The 23769-nt window shown below is 36.0% G+C and overlaps 2 protein-coding genes across 4 annotated transcripts in view; both read right to left on the minus strand.

Moving 5' to 3' along the window:
• The window catches only part of LOC127169006 (intelectin), a 508248-nt gene that overhangs the window by 43201 nt on the left and 441278 nt on the right, over positions 1-23769 (minus strand). Inside the window, exon 1 of one of the 2 annotated variants that reach the window (XM_051116204.1) lies at positions 11816-11919. The exons of the other annotated variant lie outside the window; for it this stretch is intronic. The gene's annotated coding sequence lies outside the window, so the exon portion shown is untranslated. Of the gene's footprint in view, positions 1-11815; positions 11920-23769 lie in introns of those variants that run through there. 2 annotated transcript variants of the gene reach the window in all.
• Positions 8440-23769, minus strand: part of LOC127169004 (intelectin) — a 411380-nt gene continuing 396050 nt past the window's right edge. Inside the window, exons 1-8 of one of the 2 annotated variants that reach the window (XM_051116202.1) lie at positions 11816-11921; positions 10915-10988; positions 10675-10809; positions 10329-10576; positions 10029-10187; positions 9804-9924; positions 9480-9583; positions 8440-9274 (exon numbers count right to left, since the gene is read on the minus strand). In XM_051116202.1, coding sequence (XP_050972159.1) covers positions 9122-9274; positions 9480-9583; positions 9804-9924; positions 10029-10187; positions 10329-10576; positions 10675-10809; positions 10915-10981 — 987 coding nt within the window. In that variant the 5' untranslated portion in view covers positions 10982-10988; positions 11816-11921 and the 3' untranslated portion in view covers positions 8440-9121. Of the gene's footprint in view, positions 9275-9479; positions 9584-9803; positions 9925-10028; positions 10188-10328; positions 10577-10674; positions 10810-10914; positions 10989-11815; positions 11922-23769 lie in introns of those variants that run through there. The other variant, XM_051116200.1, reaches the window with a different exon arrangement.

Below are 23769 nucleotides of genomic sequence, written 5' to 3' on the forward strand. Positions count from 1 at the left end.
ACGGGACGTTCATGAAATGTTGTGAGGACCTATAGGGAAAGTTCGCTACAGGTCATTTTAACATATGTAAACATGTCATTAGTCAGATCGGACAAAATTTAACTACCCAAGGAATAAACACACAAGCAATAGTACTTTAACTATATTTTTTTTTAATTTGTTAGAATTTTTTTTTTTCTGTCTGTCTTCTGTTGTGTGTTCCAGATGCTGTGTGTTATCCAGGTCTGATTCCACCCGTATGTTGGAAACCTAAAAAATATAAATCAACAAAAATCAGTATTGGCTTCAAACCTTGACTTTATTTTTATAATATGACATAATATTCTATAAAACTGAATCAAATGACTACTCATTATCTGCGGGAATGCGACTAGAATTTCCCGACTGATCTAGCCTACCTCTTATGATTTTTAGGCCTTTGTTCCTTTTCTGTGTGCGTTTATCAAAAATGCACTTGACACAAAAGTGCCAGTATGCATATCACTGTTTGTTCATGTAGTGTTGAAATTTCAATCACTGTAAACTTATGCCTTATTATTAAAAAAAAATAATAATTATAATGGCTTTATATAAAAGCATTATATAAACTTGACTGACTCGAAACACACATAGATCACTTAGACAACACACAGAAATACATTGTTTCAAAATATCTGTCTTGGCGTGTAACGTCCCCTGAATGGCGCCTGCTATATTACACTTTTATGTTTGATCATCTGCATCTAATACAGCATTCATTCTTCAGATCGGTCTCATATTCACAATAAACATTAGTTTGGATATTTGCTGAGGAAATCGTTATCTTTATCGTAACGTTAATATCCTTTCATCCTTTAGGGGTGATTTTGCTGCTCAGTGCATTTGTTCGCTGCATCATACTGTTGTCGAAACTAAAAATAACTTCTGTTTATAGCGTTAGCGTTTCAAACTAAAAGACTGTACTACTGACTCGTAAAAACTCTTGTTGCCATTTTTTTGCCATGGCGGAACAAAGTAACTAAAATCACCATCCCGACACATGTTTCTCAGTACTAATCACTATTATTAAATACTGTTATTTATATAAAATATAATTTATATGAAATATCATTTATTGAATAATAATATTTAATAAACATCAACAGCAATCATAAAAGTTGCTAGGCAATTCAGTCAAAAGTACAAAGACAGCCCTGCTGAAAAAAACAGCTTAAACCAGCTTAAGCTGGTCAAGCTGGTTTAAGCTGGTCTCCCAGCCTGGTCATAGCTGGTTTATCATACTGGTTTTAGAGCCTGGTCAAACTGGTCTTAGCTGGTTTTAGCTGGTCAGCCTAGCTGGTCTTAGCTGGTTTTAGCTGGTCAGCCAAGCTGGTCTTAGCTGGTCAGGCTGGTCTTAGCTGGTTTTAGTTGGTCAGGCTGGTCTTAGCTGGTTTAAGCTGGTCAGGCTGGTCTTAGCTGCTTTTAGCTGGTCAGCCAGGCTGGTCTTAGCTGGTTTAAGATGGTCAGGCTGGTCTTAGCTGGTCAAAATGTCTGTTTGATCAATCGATTGATTTTGTTTCCTTTTGTCTGTTTCAGGCTCCTTTTGCTTCCGCCAGTCACTGAAACAGATTTAAAAAAGAAATAATTTACATTATTAATGTGTAAATTTTCAAGTAAAACTACTTAAAAAAGCAAACTATAGTGTCATGTCTTTGTTGCACATTTTCCTTTTTTTTTTCCAGACATAGCCTACAATAATTAAGAAACATGCCCCTGATAGTTGTTCCTTTTATTGTTAAAATAAAGATAAAATTGATATATCCAAATGGAAGTGCATATATATATATATATATATATATTTCTGTAGGTGTTTCATTAATGTAGCTATTTTACTGATAAATGAGTATACATGGATGAATATGAATAAGAATATCTTGGCATGAATATATACTACCAATATACTACTGCAGTTACCAAACATAACAAATAAAAAGTGAAATAAATCACCCACCACAGTTGTGAATCGTACTTATTGCCGCTCCCGAATGTCGACCGCTAATCCCCGAAAATCCCGCCTCTGTAGATTTGAAATTTACAGCATTATGCTGTACTTTTGCGTCAAACCACCATGTGACCCACGTGATCAGATTATGCTTTAAGCATTTCTTATTAAAGATATTGTTTTTTTTTCTCCTAGTGTTTTTTAATTGCAGGTGATTGTTATATAAAGACTGTGATTGTTTCATTTATATTTTGTGTAAAATCTATTCAATACCGAAACACTTGTTAAAAATAAAACAGCTGATTATAATTGGTCATACAGCTATGGTAAATGTATTTCTTCAGACAATAATCAAATCTGATTTTGAGTTCTATGCTGATTTTTTGAGTGCTAGCTTGATTTTATGCTATACTTTATACTATAATTTATTTGTGAAACCACTTTGTTTTAGACTCTTGTCAGATATATTATCATTAACAACTAGAATAATATAAGCTGTATCATCTAGCCTACTTGATTATGATACTAAGCTTACCTTGAATTAAACCTGGGAAACCAGCTAAAACCAGCTACTTCCAGCTTAAACCAGCTAAAACCAGCCTGGCCAGGTTGGGAGACCAGCTAAAACCAGCTACTTCCATCTTCAACCAGCTAAAACCAGCCTGGCCAGGCTGGGAAACCAGCTAAAACCAGCTACTTCCATCTTAAACCAGCTAAAACCAGCCAACCAGCCTAAGCTGGTTTTAGCTGTTTTTTTCAGCAGGAAGTACTTTGATATACAGCGATATACAGCATTAAATTTACATGAGATTTTGCCAAAACTATCTTCTCTGGAGAAAATAGTAGATTAATTAAACTAAAGACTACTGTTAGATTTACCTATTGCAAATTATATCTCATGTGTAACCACTACAGAGACATTCGAACCAGCAGTAAATTCCAGAAGATCTGGCTGAAGCGAGGTGCAGAACGGCCGCTGACAATCTGGAGCTCACATGTCCGAAAATGTTGACACAAATTTTTAAATAGGCGTTATCTTTATTAGAAACTGCATATTTAAACTATAAAAAGTACATTCTCACCTGAAACCCTCTTAAAACTACATTCCTTGACACAAAAACAGTAATATTTATAAAATTATACTGCATTTGGCATCTGCCATGACACTCACTGTAAGAAGTACCGCAAGCAAAGTGATACGATTACAAACTATGAAACGGCTGTTGGAGTTCTGATATCACTCTTATATCACAATCTTATCAGCCAATCAGATTTGAGGACCAGAAAGAACTGTTGTAGAAATTCTGATAGCGTTTATAGCTACGTGATAGCCAGTCTTCCTCATATCTCTCTTTTTATTTTTTCTTTCTTCCTATTCTCTCTTTAACACGGAGGTTTATAGCTACTTGGTTTTCTTGGAACATTTCTATAATTCCAGCTATGAGTCCTTCATTGTATATTTCCTGATCTCCTCTATTTACAGTTTGTCTAAATTTATTTTTATTTTTCACTCCAGACTCCAGATTGCTCTTTACAATCAGTCATTTCTGCAAGTGACACACTATCCATTTTGGAGAACCTTTAGCAACCCGTATTGTTCCTGCATTTTAAGGCCCTAATCTTGACCTCATGTGTCATTAAGGGTCTCTTTCCCTAAGTATCCAAAAACTGCACCAGCTATTCCTGATCCTTTAATGATCTGTGCATTACCACCATGCCTTCCAAGGTATTCTCTTTCCAGCCTTCACACATACGTATCAATATCCAGTGTAACTGTAATTCTGTAAATGCAGATCTACGGTGAGGTTGTGGTAGAAATTACCATAAGTCCCTGACTTAAGATAACCTGGGGTTTCTCTGGCAAGAATTTATGCTCTTTTAGCACATCTAGCAACAGCCTATCGAGTCAGACATTATCTTGTCCCTTTTGAACACTATTACTTGGAACTAAGGTCTTTTGCGTTCCACTACACCTGCTGCACAGCAGTAACCAGACAAACTCCAGGCAATGCCTTTGAATATGCTTTATTCAAAGCCAGGAAGACCTCATACCAATCACAGAGAATCCACCCTACAAAAATAATATGTAGAGTAATAAAGCAACAAAAAAAGTTTATGCAGCATAGGTTCATGGCAAAGGTAACATGGCACATTATGTGGAAATCAGTAAACCTTACCTCTGTTACTAACCAAACCAATTTGGTTTTTGATTACTTCAGCTTGTTACTCAAGTCATGGGATATCATTTTTATCGTCTAGCCGTCTTGCCCATATACAATCATTATCACAACACACTAAAGTGTGGGTACATTTTGTTCTCAAAAGTATACAAATGCAAGGCCTGCAAAGAAAAGTAATGTTAGTTATGATCAAAAATTTCTTTCACAAGGTTCTGCTATTTTGATAACACTTGATCTCGATCATCCTCTACTAATCTTAAAATACGAAGGATCTTGTAAAGTAAAGTAAAGTCTCTTTGGAGGCAATCGTAAAAATAAAAGACTTATTTTATTGTTTACAATAAAATGCAGTTAATGCTAAAATAAAACTTAAGATCAGCTAAAACGTTCTATAATCTCTAAACTCTAAACAGCAATTTTGGAGATGATGTTAAACATCTGTCAGTTGCCCTTCACGCTTAATGCAGACAGCACCTGAGAAGTCATTTTTATACTTCTTTTTGGGGAATTCCAATTCAATTTTGGGATTAATGTCCAATAGCTGGAACGTATGTTAGATATGAAATAGTTTGATAAATGCCTGATCTGACAGGTTATTTTTTTCATTAGTGACAAACACCTTACACTTATGCATATATTTTGTAATGAAATACATTAGTGAAAATAAATGTGCATGTAACACTCTGGTGTTAATCAATGTGATGTATCTCAAAGAGAAAATTTTAAACTGATCAGATAAAAGAGAGGTACAGCTGCTTTAGTTATCTCTTTGAAAGCACACCAGTGTGTATTAGTACCATTATTATTAGCTATTAGTTATTATTTGTATTAGCTATTCCCATCAAAACTCGTACCACACCAAAAAGTCACCACGCCTTGTAAGAGCTGCTTCAGGAAAGTCTCCACCTCCACCAATACAGAACTGCAACAATGAGTACATTGCTAAAACTGATGAAGAAAAAGCACATTTCGTGTTGCAAAACGTGTCTTATTTTGACTTGCCCTAACTACACAACAAATTGGCGACGAGCAGTGTTGGGGAGTAACTAGTTACATGTAACGGAATTATTATTTAATTACAAAGTAAATGTAATTGTAATTAGTTACAGTTACTGAGAAAAAATGTGTAATTAAATTACAGTTACTTTTGAAAAATGCCAGTGATTACAAAGGGGATTACATCTGAATTTTTTCACACATCCACCCCCACTTACAGATTTAATTGACTTCTTTCATGAATTGCATTGACTGCTCTAAAATAAGACACCAATGTTTCAGGAGTTTAGGACACAGAATAGGACACATGCGTATTCGATAACTGTTTTATTTCCTATTTGGGTTTATGCATAAACTGTATTTTTTAAGATTGTTTTTTCCAAGGCATTGTTAGATGCTAGTGTCTTCTGTCATAACTATGCAAACATTTGATTTCAAACCCAGTATCATAGCTATTAAACTATTTCTTGTCATGATGTTATTTATGTTATGGTTTTGTTATGACATATAGCGCAAGTCCGCTCACGGTGACCCGTGTTCGATTCCCGTCTTGAGGTCCTTTGCCGATCTCTCTACTGTCCTATCACAATAAAAGGCATAAAAAGTCAAACAAAAAGGTAAAAAAATAAAAGTCTGAATTTGTGGTGGCTGTGCTTTAAATTAAATTATTACACAGCTCAGACTCATTCAGGGCAACTTAAGTCAGTGCTATATGCTTGATAATTTTTCTTGGTGGAAGCTTTGCGTTTGGTTAGTTAATAAAATATTAAAGCTTAGTTCAGTATTATGTGGACAATTTCTTAATTTTGTCATCCTGGTATCGTGGACTTGCTCTATTGTTTCATAGAAATACTGTATTGTGGTATTGTGGCATATACAATTCTTTGGTATTTGAACATTTTAGTGCTTTTTTATCTGTGGATTTATACATCTGTATCTGTTTTTTGTAATAGTGTTACTGATCTCATGAGTGTTCACTGGTAGGAAAGTCTTACATTGTGTGTAAGCATTTAAGAAAAACCTGTGATATTCTAGACTGAAAAGTTTGAAAGACAAATGTATGCTGGCTTGTCTTAAAGTCTTGTTTAAAAACATAAATAGTTTGGTCAGATGTTCTAGATGTTTGCTAAAGTGTTGCTAGTTGGTTGCTAGGATATTCTGGGTAGTTGCTAGGCTCTTGCTATGCAGTTGCTGGGATGTTGCTAGAGTATATGGTTGATAGTGTGTTGTGGGTGATTACAGACATTCCCAACTCTGTTAATAACTTAAAATCAAACATTGTTTTCACAACTGATTCAGTGCTTTGATATTAGTGTATTTCTTTCTAATGTTAGGAAATTCAAACGTTTTTGTTGCTCTTAAACGTGCACTAAAATGTGATTTATACCATCTAAGTAGCCTATGTAATTTTAATAGAACTGCATGTCTTTAGTGATAGAAGCTCAGAAATATTTATAAATATTTATAAAGTTATGTTGTGTATTGATTTGGTGTCATGATGGATATTGAAATGTTATTTATTTTAGACCAATTTAGACCAATATCTACAGGAGTTAAGATGTTACATGTATATATATATATATATATATATATATATATATATTTATTTATGTGTATATATATGCATTTTTGTTCCTATTTTGAAAAGCTGTGAAAAATCTAAAAATAAATAAATAAACAAACAAACAAAAAGTTGTAGTCTCTCATTCACCACTATGCACACATTCATGGCACAAACATTTAGTGTACACAAAATGACATATACTGTGTTTACTTTACACAAAAACACATTAAAACACATCAAAAACGCACAGTTAACTGTACTAAATACTAACTATAAGATTTACAAAACACATTCAGCCTAATGTGTATAGGCTATATTCAAAGAGAAGTCCACTTCCAGAACAACAATTTACAAATAATTTACTCACCCCCTTCTTATCCAAGATGTTTATTTCTTTCTTTAGTCGTAAATAAATTAAGTTTTTTGAGGAAAACATTTCAGCATTTTTCCTCATATAATGGACTGCTATGGTGCCCCGATTTTGAATTTCCAAAATTCAGTTTAAATGCAGCTTCAAACAATCCCAAATGCAGTTGTAAACGATCCCAGCCAAGAAAGTAGTATATACAATTTATATACTTTTTAATGCCAAGCGCTCATCTTGTGTTACTCTGCCTGAACTGTTTTGTTCTGGTTTGTGACAGTTAGAGTATGTTGAAAAACTCCCATCTCATGTTCTCCCTCAACTTCAAAATCGTCCTTTTGTTGAAGGTGTTTGATCTTCTTTGCATGTTCACGTTGCAAAGACTGGGTCGGTACTTCTGCAGCGATGTAGGATGATTTTTAAATGATTTTTGAAGTTGAGGGAGAAAATATTTTCGACATACCCTAACTGCCTTGAGTCAGAATACACAGAGTTCATGGAGAAAAAAGGCAAGACGAGCATTTAAAATTAAAAAGTATTTAAAAAATTTTTTTTTGAAAATAACCAATCGTTTTGCTAGATAAGACCCTTCTTCCTCGGCTGGGATTGTTTAAAACCGCATTTAACTGCATTTTAGAAGTTGAAAATCAGGGCACCATAGCAGTTCATTATATGGAGAAAAATCTGAAATGTTTCCCTCGAAAATCATAATTTCTTTACGACTGAAAAAAGAAAGATGTGAACATCTTGGATGACAAGTGGGTGAGTACATTATATGTGAATCTTAGTTTTGGAAGTGGACTTCTTTTAGTTGACAACACATACATTGTTATGAACATAACATACACACATTATTATGAGATTACATATGATGTTGTTTCACCAACTTATTTGAGTCTGGTGTGGAATAATATAGAATATTTGAATAAATACATACAGTTGCAATCAAAATGATCTAATCATCCCAAAATATCCAAAATGATCCTATTCAGGGTATTTTACCTATTGGGGATGTGTTGTGACTTGTCAACTCAGCACCTGTCATTATGAAGACATGATAAAATGTGACAAATAGGCTACACAGTGTTGATTTGAACTTATATGGCAACAGTTTTGCTGTAACAGGAATATAAAGCAACTGATAAATGTTTGAGTCAAAGACTCCTAACTTAAGATAACATGGGGCATCTCTGGTGACACTAAGCATTTTTAGCAACACTAAAAAAAAAAAATGTATACTCTCTTAGTGTGTCTCTAGCAACACTCTGTTGAGTCAAACAACATCTCGTCCATTTTGAACACTATCACTTGGGTCTAAGGTCTTTGGTGTTCCACTAACCTGCTGTGCAGGAGTAACCAGACAGACTCCAGATAATGCCTTTGAATATGCTTTAATCATGACACGGAGGACCTCATACCAATCACAGAGAATCCTACCGACAAAAAGTTTATTTCACGAGTTCGCCTGTCCATCCAGTCCTGATGGGCAATGGTAAACAAACTTGAAAACAGACACAGAGGAGGAGAAGGGGAGGTGGAGGGATGCCGGAAGAACTGAAGCTGGGACGGTGCAATAAGAGCTGCATATAGGCTCGTAATGATGATTGACAGGACTGAATGATTAGGCTCCTCCCAAACCTACGTTTGGAACTTCATATAGCATAGGTGGATGGCAAAGGTATAAAAGACAGCAAAGAAAGAAGAATCTCATGTGTGTTTTGAAAGTCTGTCATTGCCTCTTTGTATATCCTTTTTCATATTTTTCATCTGTGACAAACACGTTACACATACGCTTTCTTAGAGTATAGACTGATATAAAGGATATACAGTAGTCAACATTTAAAGTGGATCAAAACCTTTCATCCAAGTTGTCCTAAAACCAAAACAATACCCATTCTCATCTTAGGACAACTTTTATTAACTTTTTTGATCCACTTCCAACGTTGACTACTGTATACTGTGATGACATACTTTTGTGAAAATAATTGTGCATGTAACATTTCAGTGTTAAGCAGTGTGATATTACTCAAAGAGAAGATTTTAGACTGATCAGAGTGTCAGCGATAAAAGAGAAGTACAGCTGCTTCAGTCATCTCTCTGGTAGCACTAGCGTGTATATTATTACCATAGCCATTCCAGTCGAAACTCGTAAAGTCCCCACACTGTTTAGGAGCCCCTTCAGGAAAGTGTCCACCTCCACCAATACAGAACTGCAACAATATGAGTACATTACTAGCAACACAAAATGCATTTCTTTAAATAACATTGTTGCTGCAGATTTAATTATATGACTGTAAATGCATTTCCTCTTCGTTTTTATAATGAAACATGAATTACAGTCTGTCTAAATTATTATATGTCACAAATTCTGTTCATTAACATTGTTGTAAAAAATCCATACTATTTTTGACTCACATGTTCAGTGTGACAAGCAGTTGGTTTAACGCCTGAACAAATAGCCATAGCTGCCTTTTCAGTATTGAAGACTCTGAATGTGATGAATCCAGCCTCAAACATACCTGAAAAGAATACACAGAATATATCACTGGGATGATCTGTCATGGTATATCCATGCACATATGACATGGCTTTCATTAGAAGTGATCGGATCTCAACAGTGATGATGGCTTTTACAATAATATTGCTGAATAATACACAGATTTTATGATTTTCAAATGATTTAGCTACTTTCTTTAAAAAAAAAATTGAAAAATATTGGCTCAAGAAGTATTGCCGTACTTCTTACAACAGGACCATACAGATTTTTGGTTGATGTCGCATCTCCAGTATCATACACTATTGGAATAGCAGGTCCATTGTCAGTGATGCATGTCCCGATTCCAAACCTCACAGGGAATTTCTGGAAAAATGAAGACAATTATTCAGTGTTATTTTTTATTTGTAGCTTTGCCTATATTTCTGTGAATGTTTCAAACTTAAAACTGGTGTCAAAGTTTATCTGACCTTGAATAAATTGAAAAGGTTTCCTCCATGTAGGGTTAAGAAGTGATTTTCAGTGTGGTATCGCAGGAAAGAGGCAGTTCTCCAGTGTTCCAGCTCACTATTATTAGGAACATGCCACACAGATACATCCTGTGTCACAATGTCATAGTATCCAGGATTCTGTGAAAGAAAGAGAACAGACTGTCATTTCAGATTCTAGACAAAGATCTTTTGATTGCAAGTCCAATGCAAGTCCTCGTTTCCTTTAGGTTGCTTTCCTTGAACCATGGCTGTAAAACCATTAATGTAATAAAAAAGTACCTTATAATCATCACTTGTAGCGGCCTCTGCAGCTCCGAATGTGACTGTGTTTGCCCATGTCCCATCACCATCAGGCCAGTTTGGGTTATCGCCCTGCTGACTAGACCAGCGATCACCAACAGTGCACTTTCCATACATGTTGTTTTCATGAACACTGGCCACCAGCGTCCAGCCGCCACCAGCAGTGGTCATATCACAGAACGTCTGGTAAAGGACTCCTCTTGATGAGATCAGATAGTACAGGCCGTCTGATTGAACAGAAGCATTCCAGATAAATAAAAACAGAAGAGTCAAATAAATGCAGTTGTTGCTTAAGATAGCAAAAATAAACAGGAAAATATTGTACCATCATAAACATGATACTTCTCGCGAATTTCTTTGCAGCTTCGACCAACATATTTAATTCTGGACAGAAGTTTTGCAGCCTCAGGGTTGATGTTGGTATCATCCATAATAATAGATGGTGCTTCTTGTTGAGTTGCTAAAGTATGAAACATACAGACGTAGTGTAATAAATTGTGGTACAAAATGGCATTTTCAGTTAAGATGAATTCATTTCAAACCAGAAAAAAATTATTACACTTACTTAATGATACCTCACAGAACCATAAATTCAGCGACAGCGAGAGGCTGAGAAGGATCCGTAAAAACATTTTTGTACTTTGCAAAAAAGGAGGAAAGTTATTCACACACATTAAGCACATTTTTCTCTAACAGGCATGTGGCAACGCAAATGCTTGCTTTATCGCTGTTCTCTTCTCTGTTTACAGTTTTTCCTCATTTCAGGAATAATTGATTCATATTGATGAATTGCTCTGAATCTTGACTTTCACTAATGAAGGGGATTGTGTGAAGCATTAAATTCTTTCTGTGCTGCTTCCATGCAGGAAGTCAGGAAGTGCAGAAAGAATGCTTTGTATTTCTGCATGTACCGTTCTGTCTAAGGGGTGTTTTCTATGTTTTTCTAATAAATGTCTTTTATGTATCCCAGTGCCATTGTACTATAATTTCTTGACGACAAACAGTAAAAAGCACGAATCCTGTCCAATCTATTTCAATCAATATTAAACATACAGTAGGCCTAATGTGTAACTTTATGCTATAAAACTGATATCTGCCATACAGACTTGTGCAGACATGCAGTCTTTTGTGCATTTTCAATGATCAAAAAGCTTACATCAGTTTAAAAAAAAAAAAACAAAAAAAAAAAAAAAAAAAAAAACATCACAACACTGTTATATTGACATCAATGCCAAGTATTTTTTTGACTATCTTGTTTGTGAATAATGGCACAAAGTACCAAAGCGATAGTTAGTATTAGAGTTAGCATTTTCGTGTAGAGGGCATACTGCGCCTGAACGCGCCGCTTGCAGGCTTACTTTCACTTTAGATTCACTTCGGTTTCTTTCGTAAAATAAGTAGATTAAATGTGAAGGTATCATCTGTTTAGTTTACTCTATTTCTTTGTATGGTTCAGAAATTCTTACCTTTTTGTCTTGTGTTTTCCTCTTCTGATTTAGCGAGCACTGTCGAGGCTTCAAGCTTGCGCAAGTCAGGGAATGCGCGTGGACGTTTAAACCTTTTAAAAAAAAAAAAAAAAAAAAAAAAAAAAAAACACACACACACACACTGCTGGGTTCTTATGGCTCTGACTCCAGCAATAACTCTCTGTCTATGAAATGAAAGATCCCATTTTCTTTTGCTTAGAATTTCTTTAGAATACCTTCCATGTTAAGCACATGCAAAAACGTGTTCCCCCTTTTCTCTACATCTTTGTATATTATTTTTTAATCGCATTGTATTACCTCTCACAATTTTCACTAATTGCTTTGGTTAATTCAATAATTAATACTAACTAGCCTATACATGATGCCAGGCGGACTACCTCACAACTCACAGTTGTTCAGGAGCAGCCTCCGGTTGTGCAGGAACACCCTTCTCCCTTTTTGTATGTAGTAATATGTAGTTGTTTAACTGTATACACTTAATTATTGTCCTAACCTACTACTAACCCTTAACATACCCATTGGTAACCCGTTTGAAATATTTAACCTAATTTATTTCAACATATTCTATATATATTCTGGGGTTAAATTCCATTTTCTTGTAAAGAAAGACTTGTATTTTTGCATACTTCAGTTCATTAGCCGCAGCACAGCGATTCACGTCTGATGTGTAACGCGCATAAAGTGCAATAAACGGTAAAACAATTGCGCTACAAATTACTTGTCTATTAGTACATTAATAAATGTACTTTTATTTGAATACAAATGTTAGTTTAACATTCAGCAGAACAGTTATCCGTTTTGCACAGCTAAATACTAAATGGAGATTGCTGACACACCTCGAACACAAGTGCAACCCCAAAAACTCTTTCTTCAAGCAAAGGGTGACCACAAAAAAACGATAATCAACTTCTGTCCAAAAAATAGAATTTATTTTTACAAATAAGCAGATATGACAAAACAAATATAATCAACATACATCAAATACCAAAAACTCATTCCCCCTCAAGATAAAAGGTATTGTTAGCCAGCCCACCCTCTATAAACCCCAATACAATCCAGGCTTCTCCAAACAAAGTAATCAAGAAAAAAAGAGAAGAAATTACATAAACACCCTCCACTTCCTATTACATGTAAGACACACACCTCACTCAAGAAAAACACAAAAAACCAATGGTTAATTTCACTACAAACATAACCCTCATACAAATAAATAATCACGTGTTTTAAAGCATCTTCATGTATAGAAAATACAGAGGTTGACTGGCAACATAAGGCTGGGAAGTGATATACAAACAAAAAACAAACAAAAAAATAGAAAAAAAATAAAACACTCAGCTAGCCAGTCTAATTCACAACAATTCATCAAATCTTAACTGCGCTGAAAGCATACAGCGCGCACATCCATACCGGCTAGCTGAGAAAATACAACATAAACAAACACTGGAGGAACAGCGATCAACTAAACCTGCAACACAACCATCAATCCCGAACTACTTTCCAAAAGCATTCCAGATTAAAGAAGCAGCAGCGTGACCACCAGCAATCAAATCCACGATGCTTACATCTGCTCACCCAGACCATGCGCATAATCAACCAGAGGTACTGCACGCACATGAGACAGCCCGATGTTTGTGTCTGCTAACCCAGACCATATCCATACTCAAACAAACATGGAAGTGCTACCAGGCAGCACGCTTCCACACAAAAGATCGGACCCCGTCTCCAGGCGTCCTTTCAAATGCCCGCTTAAAAACTCAAACTACCTGCATTGACACACCCTCCACTACTAATCACCTCCCCGGCTACACAAGTTTACACCAGCGCTTTCATTAAAAATAAGATGAAAAGATTAAAAATGAAGTTTTGTTTCATGCCTGAATCAGATCTCCTCTAGATGGCGCTGTCACAAAAAATAGGGTCCTGAGAAACAAGACTTTGGCTACTGAAGGGAAATAACATGCTTTGGTCAGAAACAACTGATAGACTTGCTCTAATAGAGGGGTAGCGCATCCTGATAGCCTCAATATGGCCGTCAGGATGCGCTACCATCGTAAACAGTGGGTCAAGTTGATTACATACATGTCAGGGAATGAGCGCCCCCTGCTGGTCGCATAGACAGCATCGCATAATATTATAGTTTAATAATGTATTCACTTCTATAATAATTAATATAATAATTCCTTAATTCAAAATAAAATGGTAATAAATCTATCTCTGATAATCCCGGGTTACTATGGTCACGTAGGTTTGTTTACGCACTAAACTCGTGGCCACGAGAAGCCCATGTCGTTTCCTCAACATAAGACGTGGCCACGAGAAATGGATGTCGTTCCCTCATCATAGCATATCGTGGCCACGACATAAGGATGTCGTTACCTCGACAAAATGATCTCGTGGCCACGACATATGACGTTCCCACGAATTAATATCTCGTGGCCACGACATAATATCACGTTCCCACGAGTTGATATGTCGTGGCACGACAAACTTAATTGAACCGAAGGTGTCCCTTCCCGGTTACCGTACTAATGCGCTCTACTTTAAGACTGATTATTTTATGCTTACACAGTAAATGTTTCATTTAAACAAACTTTTATTTTGAAAATTTTAAACGGTTGCCCCGCCTCTTACGTCTCGAGCCTCTTGCTTTCAATGTGTACTGATAGTGATGTGCTGGGAAAACAGGCAGGAACGTTTTGCTTTGCGAGTTATCCATCGTGTGTTGGTAAACGGCGTGTGCTATGATCTGCTTTGCCGATTGCGAAACGTGATTGGCAAACGGTTTGCCAGAATATACCCTGACCTGTGAGCTGATATAGTGACGGTTTCGCCGTTTTCTCCAACATTATATAACTAATTAAACTCGATCTGTACATTCTTAACTTTAATGCAGAATTGAGATATTAGCCGTCAAACACTCCCTGTCACTGACACTGCGCTCCGCTGAAACTCGGAACCGGCGGGGTTTTTTTTCTCTCTCTCAACCAACCTTTGTTCTGGATTTGTACAAACTACATTGCAGTTAGGGGTGTGTGATATGACGATTTTTGATTGTGGACAAATAAAATGTCTCCACAGTCTGCTTTTGAAGAAATATACTACATTTCGTGGTACAGCGCACATTCTGTCAGACGCAATTCTGGCGCCTCCGTCTCAATATACTGTACAACGCGGCATACATTCACATCAAATGATAACTCGGCTTCAGAGTTTCACTCACGCAGGGGCGTAATTTCCACTGGGGACACAATTTTCAAAAACCCCCCACTTTCAAATTGTTTTGTTAAATTAATGTCTTGTATTGTAGAATGTACGCTCAGCGCCGTCGAGAATTTAGCGCCATCCTTAAAACGAAACCGAAAGTAAAACGCGCGCGCGCATTCAAAAGTAATTTTAATACCCCACGTTTAGAGAGCGACTCCCCAATGTGCGGAAATTAGGCTACATAACATATCTAGGCTGTAGGCTATAGGTTGTGTAGTTGTATTTAATACATAATATGTATACATTAATAAACTAATATATAGTTTAACATTCAGCAGAACAGTTATCCGTTTTGCACAGCTAAATGGAGATTGCTGACACACCTCGAACACAAGTTCACACCAGCGCTTTCATTAATTTCATTAGTTTTTTTTTTTAAAGTTTATATTTGCAATACATTTTAGGGCTCTCACAAAACTTAAGAGTTTGGGATGATTTTGCCAGTAAGTAAAGGGTTCTTTAAAGGATTAAGTACTAAGTTTTTGAATTTATACTGGATTAATCCCAACTGTACATAATAACATTGCAAAATTCTGTCTAATTAAAGATGTATATACACTTTTTTTTTTTTTTTTTTGTGCAGACCAAATGCCCAACTACATAATGCTTTGTCTTTGCTGTAGTTTTCACAGGTTGTTTTACCTGTGCATGACAACGACACAGAAATTAAGCACACGCAAGTACATACAGTAAATAAACAAAAACATCAGTTAATCAATCCAATCAATCAATCAACTTTTCATAAATGATGCAACAGGAGCCCCAGGAAAAATGCATGCGATCAGTTGAGGACCAGAGAAAGACAACATTAGAAAATCAGCCATCCAAACATGCTGTGCACAAAATCACCGTTGAATACTTAAAGAAAAGAAAACAAGAAAAGAGCAGGAAGAGAAGTGCCAGGGCAGTTAGGACCTTAGAGGAGAAAGCTATCGTGGAAAATTGTAGGATTTTACTTTTAAGATAACTATTGTTGATCTATATTTTGTGTAACTGTGTAAAGGTGAATAGAAATCACTCATACAGACAACTATCATAGATTAGCCTGTTAAACTAAACATTTTGGTAATACTGGGATGGCGTTACAACCACTGATCTATAATAGAGAACATATAGTCATATAGATCAGTGGTTACAACCCATTTTTATTTATTTATTTTTTTTAAATAAAGTTTTAGAAATCTGGGCTAAGGAAGAAACAAATGAAGTTGAAGCTGTGGTGGGTCCTTTTAAACTTTTCCATTCGTCCATTAAAAGTTTGCAGGGAAATAACTGGCCTAATTTTATATGTACTAGAGTTTTTACCCATTTCTCAATGTCTGCAGTCATGCCTGGCCAGTAATACTTCTCACAGTGCATTTCGGGTTTTTTGTTTCCCACAGTGGCTTCCAATTGGGCTTATGTGGCTCATGCAGAACAATGCTGTGCACTCCTCCTTGGTTTTCACTGCCTTCCTTCCTCCATAATAGAGCATGCCATCTGCAACCAGAAATTAGCAAACTTAATTTATATCAGATTGCAAACTCACATTTGGTGCTCAAACTACACCCAATTCAAAGCGCTTCTGGAACAAAACAGACTTTGTCACTTACCTGTGACTCTGAATTTTGCAGCATACCACCTCAAAGTTTGGCGTGAAGTTTTACTGTACCGCACGCCAAACCAGAAACCAGAGCAGGGGTCGGCGTCCGAACAGCGAAGAGACCAGGCAAACAAATCAAGATCAGAATCCAAAAGACATAATCCAGGGAACAGGCAGAAATCGAGATCAACAGGGGCACAAATACCAGGCAAGCTTGGATTAGAGTAGAAATAATCTAGGAGAGAACAGTAAGAGAAACATAAGTTAAAAAAAAGACAGAAAATGCACTGTGTCATTATTTATTTAACAAAAATAAAGCCAAAAATGGAAAAGCCATGTGTGACAAAGTTAGGACACCCTATGATTACTTGAAATTATTATTTTCTGCATGACATTAATCAGTCTCTCACATTGGTCTGGAGGAATGTGGGCCCACTCTTCTTTACGCCATTGCTCCAGTTTATTGAGGTTTAAGCATTTGTTTATATAATGATTTCATTTGATTTGGAACAGCCCCATAGTGTCTTAGTGTACTATTCTAATCGAATTTATGGATTCAAATGTAAGAATTTGACATACAATACTATGCATGCATTTAATGAGGTGATACAAACAGCCTTAGAAATCTAAAAATGCCCTTTTAAATCAATTTACAATTTACAAATCGCAGTGTAGAAAACATTCCTGAAATCATTCTTTATATTACGTAAGGGTTTCTCATTGTGCCTGTTGCTTATCTGATGTCCACTTCACCCATTAATGCATTCGTCCACCCTGTCATGCCAAGGTCAACCCTTTCACCTTCATCTCTTATGAAAATTAACTAGTCATTTTAACAAGTTAGCAAAACCTTATGATCTCCAAGCAAATACATATTTGATAAAAATGCTGGAGCTTGACCAGTATGTATTTCTAACAGCCAGTCTCCTTAATACAACAACAGAAAATCTCATATTCTTATTTTGGAAATTGTGAAGTCTCAAAGGCAGTTCATGTGATTTTGACCCAAGCAATACTCCTCTTTTATGTTACTAGAAAACAAACAAATTGTGTGCATTTGTAGGCTATCACAGAAAATACAGAAAGTGTTAGGCCATTATTTGTGATTTTTTTTTTTTTTTTTGCTTTTGCAAATACAGCATTTCAGCTTAGCAAGACATAGCTTAGCAAGTTTTACTCACGTGTTCCTCGAGGCAAAATAGCACAGAATGCTGGGCAGGCCTTCATTTATAGCCTTCCCAAACTTGATTGCGCACACTCACTTCAGCTGTGTCCCAAAGTGGAGTGCACGCACTTCGAAGTGCACGAGACGCTCCACCTTCCCAGGATTTCCTAATTGCGCAACCAGGTGTTCCCGATTACCGCTCCTGTCGCATAGCAACGGTGCGAGAGGGGCGCTGCCATCCTGACAGGTTTAGACGTTTAAGTTATGGAGCCAGCATTAGTCATATTTGTTTTTATATTTTATGTTTTACTGGAGGAGATGTTGGGGATGTACCTCAGGTTTGGCCAAGAGCATGGCCGGGTAAATTATATTGTTTTGCTGCATCCTTGCCGGATTACAATTTTAAATGCATTCATTGCGTTTGAACCGACTTGAATAATGTAAAGATACATATATGAAAAAAAAGAAAAAATACAAAACCATGCACACAGAAATATATAGCAGTTCAAATACTGATTGATGTGTTACCAAGGTGCGATTTTATAATAGTTTATTGTCTTGATGGTGAACATATTTAGAAACCCTGATTTTAGGCAGTTAAGTAACCATAAAAATAAAAAATAAAATAAACGTATAGAAGAGTGTCGTGAAAAAATTATAAGCTGCATTACAGAAATTTACACATTGTAATTTACAAATTGTACAAATTAGTTCTCTTTTATTAACACATGTGAATATACAATACAAAAATACAAAAAATTATTCGTTTCATTCTTAACTTACATCACAAAAATAAACTACAGAAACTAGGCTGTTTCATTGACAAAGTGACAAAAAAAGATTAAAGATTAAAAATTTGTGACACTTGCAATCCTAAATCAGAGCAAATAAACCATGCCTGTTAACAACAACAGCACAATGAATTTCAGCGAAAAAAAAAAAAAAATGTTTGTTCGTTTTATTGCAGACGAACTAGAAGCTATAGAAATGCCATTATTGTTCTATGAAATTGAGCACAATGAGCAACGAAGGTGAGTAAAGGTTCAGTGTAATAAGTATTGTTTTTTTTAAACAATTGATTACTACCTGATCTTAAATAAATAAATAAATAAATAAAAAAATAAAAATACTGTATTACAAACCAAATATACTTAGTATTTACTTGGTGTAATTTTTGGCTTCTGTAAGTAATAAATGGCTACGATTGCTATTGTTTTAAATACAGAGAGCTACTTATTTTCTGTTTATACAAATAAGGATGGAGTTTCATTCCAAGTTAAACATTCTTGGAAACCTTAATTATCTGAAATCTATCCCAGTTCACATAAAACAGTGAAATGACAATTTTAGTCATTTACATATATTGATATTTTTTACATTTACACATATTGATATAGATCAGTTCCAAAAATACTGAATTTTGTGGAGGAGGTTGTCCCTCTATACAGTCCCTCAGAATTTCGAAGTCATTTCAGGCTTTCCAAACAACAAGTGGAGGTGCGTACTAGATCATTTAAAATTAATTTAACTATTACAAGTGTTGGGATGTTGTCTTGATAACCTATGTTCTACCTGTGCAGGATGTTATTACCACCCTTGGTCCTGTTTATATGAATTTACAGCAAACCAAACTGCCACTCGCACAGAGTGTTCTTGCCTGCCTTTGGACATTGGCCAATCAGGAGTCATACCGTGGGGTAGCAGACAGATTCAACATCTCAAAATCCACCCTTGCCAAACATCTCCATGAGTTTTGTTGTTATGTTAATACATACATGGCCCAACATATCTCCTGGCCCAGAGGCCAAAGGCTGCAGATATCATAGTTGAATTTTGACGCAGCAGGCTTCCCTAACACTGTATGTGCGGTGGATGGGTGTCACATTCCTATAAGGAGACCCCACTGCGATAATCCCCTAGCATACCTGAATAGGAAACATTCAGTAATTTTAACTGGGTTTTGTGACAGTCAGCGACACTTCTGTCACATCAGTGTGGGTCACCCTGGGAGCTGGCATGATGCAAGAGCACTTCTCCTCACAGAGATTCCCGTGTTCTAGGAGATGATCCCCATTCCCTTGTTCCACAGGGAATGCATATAATTGGAGAATTCTGCCTATCCTCAAATTATGAGGCCTTACAGAGACAATGGACACTTGACTGCTAGGCAAAGACGCTTTAACAGAAAGCTCAATTCTGCCCGTGTAGTCATTGAACATGCATTTGGCATTCTGAAGTCCAAGTTCAGGAGGCTCCAATGCCTGCAAATGCGAAGCATTTCAAATATCAGTTCTGCAGTCTCAGCATGCTGCATTTTGCATAATGTTTGTTTAGAGCCCTGTGACCAAGATGTTGAGGTAGAAGATCAGAACATCTAACTTGAATGAAGAGTATTTTTCTGGAGTAGAGTTTTTTTTTGTTTGTTTGTTTGTTTTTTTAAATAAGGATATTTAAATATTTAATAAATGATACTAACCAGTATGCATGGCTTCATTGGCTAACCTTTTTTGAAAAGTCTTGACAAATTCAATTTACTTTTTCATTTTGTTAATAATTTTTTGAGAGTTGTTGAGTTTACTGGCTGAACACACAAAAGGAATTGGGAAAACAAAGGGAACTTCATTTGAGAAGTCTGAGTGGTGAATTTTTGTAAAAAAAAAAAAAAAAAAAGCATGTTATATGTATATGTCGTCATTAACAACTGTTATATAGAATTTTATTATTTAGAGTTAGTAAGAGATGGAGTTGGGTGTAGGGAATAAATTGAATGGAAAGTCAAACAATGCAGAAAGATCAATACTGAACACTGGGTTCAGTACATAATTCAGTGGAATAACCTTATTTCCTAATCTGAAAATCTGTTGACACCTCTTGGGTGGATGCTTACATAAAACAATACACAATTTGATACAAGTCTTTTCACACCTGTATCTTTGAGCAGATTTTGATTTACAACTTTATCTTTGAAATACAATAGATTGCATATTACAGTATAAACATGCCATTGTTTTAGATCAAGCTTATAAAATGAACTAGTTAAAATGGTCTAATTTATACTGTAATTGTGAGAGTTACTAGCTGAAGTTTAATACAAAAAGTGCAACAAAGGTAAAAGGCAAGGGCTGTTAGAAGTCACTTCTATAAAGTGGATATTCATAATTGTATACACACACTCTCTATGACAAATAATGAATCATGAATGTTTTGGGAAAGATGAAAGTCAAAATGGAGAGTTTTTCTAGAAACATTTTATTGTGGTTCATGTGGGTTTTGCAGTAAGTGTCTAATTTGCTCTTGTTGTTTTCCAATCTTTTTTTAGCTCCTTTACAATTGTTCCCAAGGTGGTCAACATTTTTTTCTCAAATGATCGTCTGCGCCTTTCCTTAAGTCGTCGCCATCGCTCAAGGTCAGGCCTCACAAGGGATTCAAGCACAGCTGTTCTCCTCTCTGCATGTGCCTCGTAGGACTCAAGAAATTGAGAGGATTGTGATGGTCGCTGCCTGCTGGAGAGGCTTGTACTTGCAGAGGTCCCCGGCTGCTCATCCACAGAAGCACCTGCTGCCTGAGCTTGAGGAAGAGAGATAGTTGGAGGCCTGTTTTGAGGAGGTGGATCTTCCAAACACAGAGGAGTGGAGCAGATTGTTCGGGGTGGTGCGGTTCCTATTCCAGAGGACCCAAATAACTCATCCATTAGCTGTAGAAAATCTTCCAAGACATCTTTCTTTATTCTAATGCTTAAATACAGTGCAGTCCTAAACTTACGGTGTAGTATTCCCAGGTTTGCTTCCCCTCACCAGTTGCACTTTGGCGGTCCTTAACCCTCTTATAAGTTGTTAACATGTTTGTTAGTTTTTTTCTAATTTTCTCATTTGACAGGGTGTATCCTTTTTGTGAAAATGCAGTTTGTAGCTTTTTATAGAAAGCACTTTTGTTGCGGAAGTAGAGTTGCTGGTAAGTTCTTGTCAGGTCCAATAATAGTAATGTCATTTTGTGTGTGATATCTGGGGAGGAAAAAAAAATACATTATATTATATTATATTAATTATATTATATTATATTATATTACATTACATTACCACCACTGCAAAAACATTAATCTTTCTCACAGTCTTAGATGCAATACCTTGTGATTCATGGCTGTCTGACTGGATGGAGGATGGAGTTTTGGCTTCTGAAGGGATTCCACACACTGCACCAGTTTGCAGGGTGATAGATTGTTGTTCCTTGCTAGTGGGGGTAGGTTGCTCAGGCAGCCTAAAGGTAGTGATGGTACACTGGCTGGTTGACAGTGGCGGTGGTGGTGGCAGGGGTGGTGGCTTGACGACACTGAGATTTAGGGGTACAGGAGACAAGGTGGAGGTAGAGGGACATGGAGTAGGAGTTTGGGGGAGCACTGCAGTTGGACCAGTGGTGGGAGCTGTTTGAAAAGAAGGCTGTAAATTTAGATGTCACTTAATAAATCTCTAGAGTATGTGTTTGTTCATCAAAAATGTGTACCTTGTTTTGTTTCAATGGCTGTGACTTTTGCCATGACAGAGGAGAGGAACTTTTGATCTGGGGAAATACTCAAACACTCACACAAATCATTTATAACTTGTAATTATTTCACAATTCTGCTGTTTACTCACCATTTTTCATCCTTTCTGCAGTGTGCTTGGAAACCATTACCATTGCTGTCCTTCACATTAATCGTTATGTTGTCCATTTTGTTTTGGGTTGCACTTGGTAATGCATGGTCTTTATATATCCAAAGGGACCATGGGACTATACCCAACACCTGTGTGACTCATTATTTCTAATACTAGCCAATCAGTGCAATTACACTTTTAACAACTTTACGTTTTTCAGTTAGAAGCAATTGTTTTTTGTTGTTGGTTTATGTTTTAACAAACTTTTAGATGTGTGTAATATTTTGAAATGGTGTCATCAAGACAGAAACAAATTTTAAGTAAATAAACTGAGAACATATTGAACATATATGTGAGCCTGGACCACAAAACCAGTCTTAAGTCGCTGGGGTATATTTGTAGCAATAGCCAAAAATTCATTGTATGGGTCAAAATTATTATTTTTTTTTTTATGCCAAAAATCACTAGGAAATTAAGTAAAGATCAGGTTTCATGAAGATATTTTGTAAAATTCCTACTGTAAATATAGCAAAACTTAATTTTTGATAATATGCATTATCTAGATGATGTATAAAGCTCAATTTCGGAAAATTTGCCCTTATGACTGGTTTTGTGGTCCAGGGTCACATATGGCTTGCGTAGTATGGTGAATTATACGTGTTTGCAACAACTTCATAAATGTAATCTAAGGAGATAATAATTGTACTGTATGTGTTTTTTCTTATTATTATTATTTTAGGCAATGTTATATTGAGTCAGATTTATCATAAAACACTAATAAAAGCATAAATAACCCCACTTTATTAGTATTTAAACAGTATATGTTTATGTTGATCATTATTCTTGTTCAGATGGCGCTTTATTAAGCAGTATATGAAACGTGTTTCTGTTGCTCATGAAAACGCTTTTGAAAAGTCTGTGCATTTGATAAATATTGCATTTAATTCACTTCTTCTGTGACAGAGCATGCAAACACTGCGAGAGCTTCACTAACGAGAGCAGAAAAAAAGCATGTGATCTATGACGTCCAAAGCTTAATTCTCCTGAAAACCACGTGACTGCTTCAGTATCTGGTTCAAACGAAGCGAAACGAAAATTATGACTAAATATCGTCATCAACGAACCTTTATCACGTGACGAAAACGAGGCAAGACGTAACGTAAATGCTGGTCATGTGACGATGACTATAATTAAATGTATAATGCAATATCGTTGACAAATAAAAATGAGACTCAGTGTGGTTTACAAAATAAAAAAATATGCTAAAATGTCTCTTCATTTTCGTTGATCAAAA

Source organism: Labeo rohita, chromosome 7, assembly GCF_022985175.1.
Source record: "Labeo rohita strain BAU-BD-2019 chromosome 7, IGBB_LRoh.1.0, whole genome shotgun sequence".
Taxonomy (NCBI): Eukaryota; Metazoa; Chordata; class Actinopteri; order Cypriniformes; family Cyprinidae; genus Labeo; species Labeo rohita.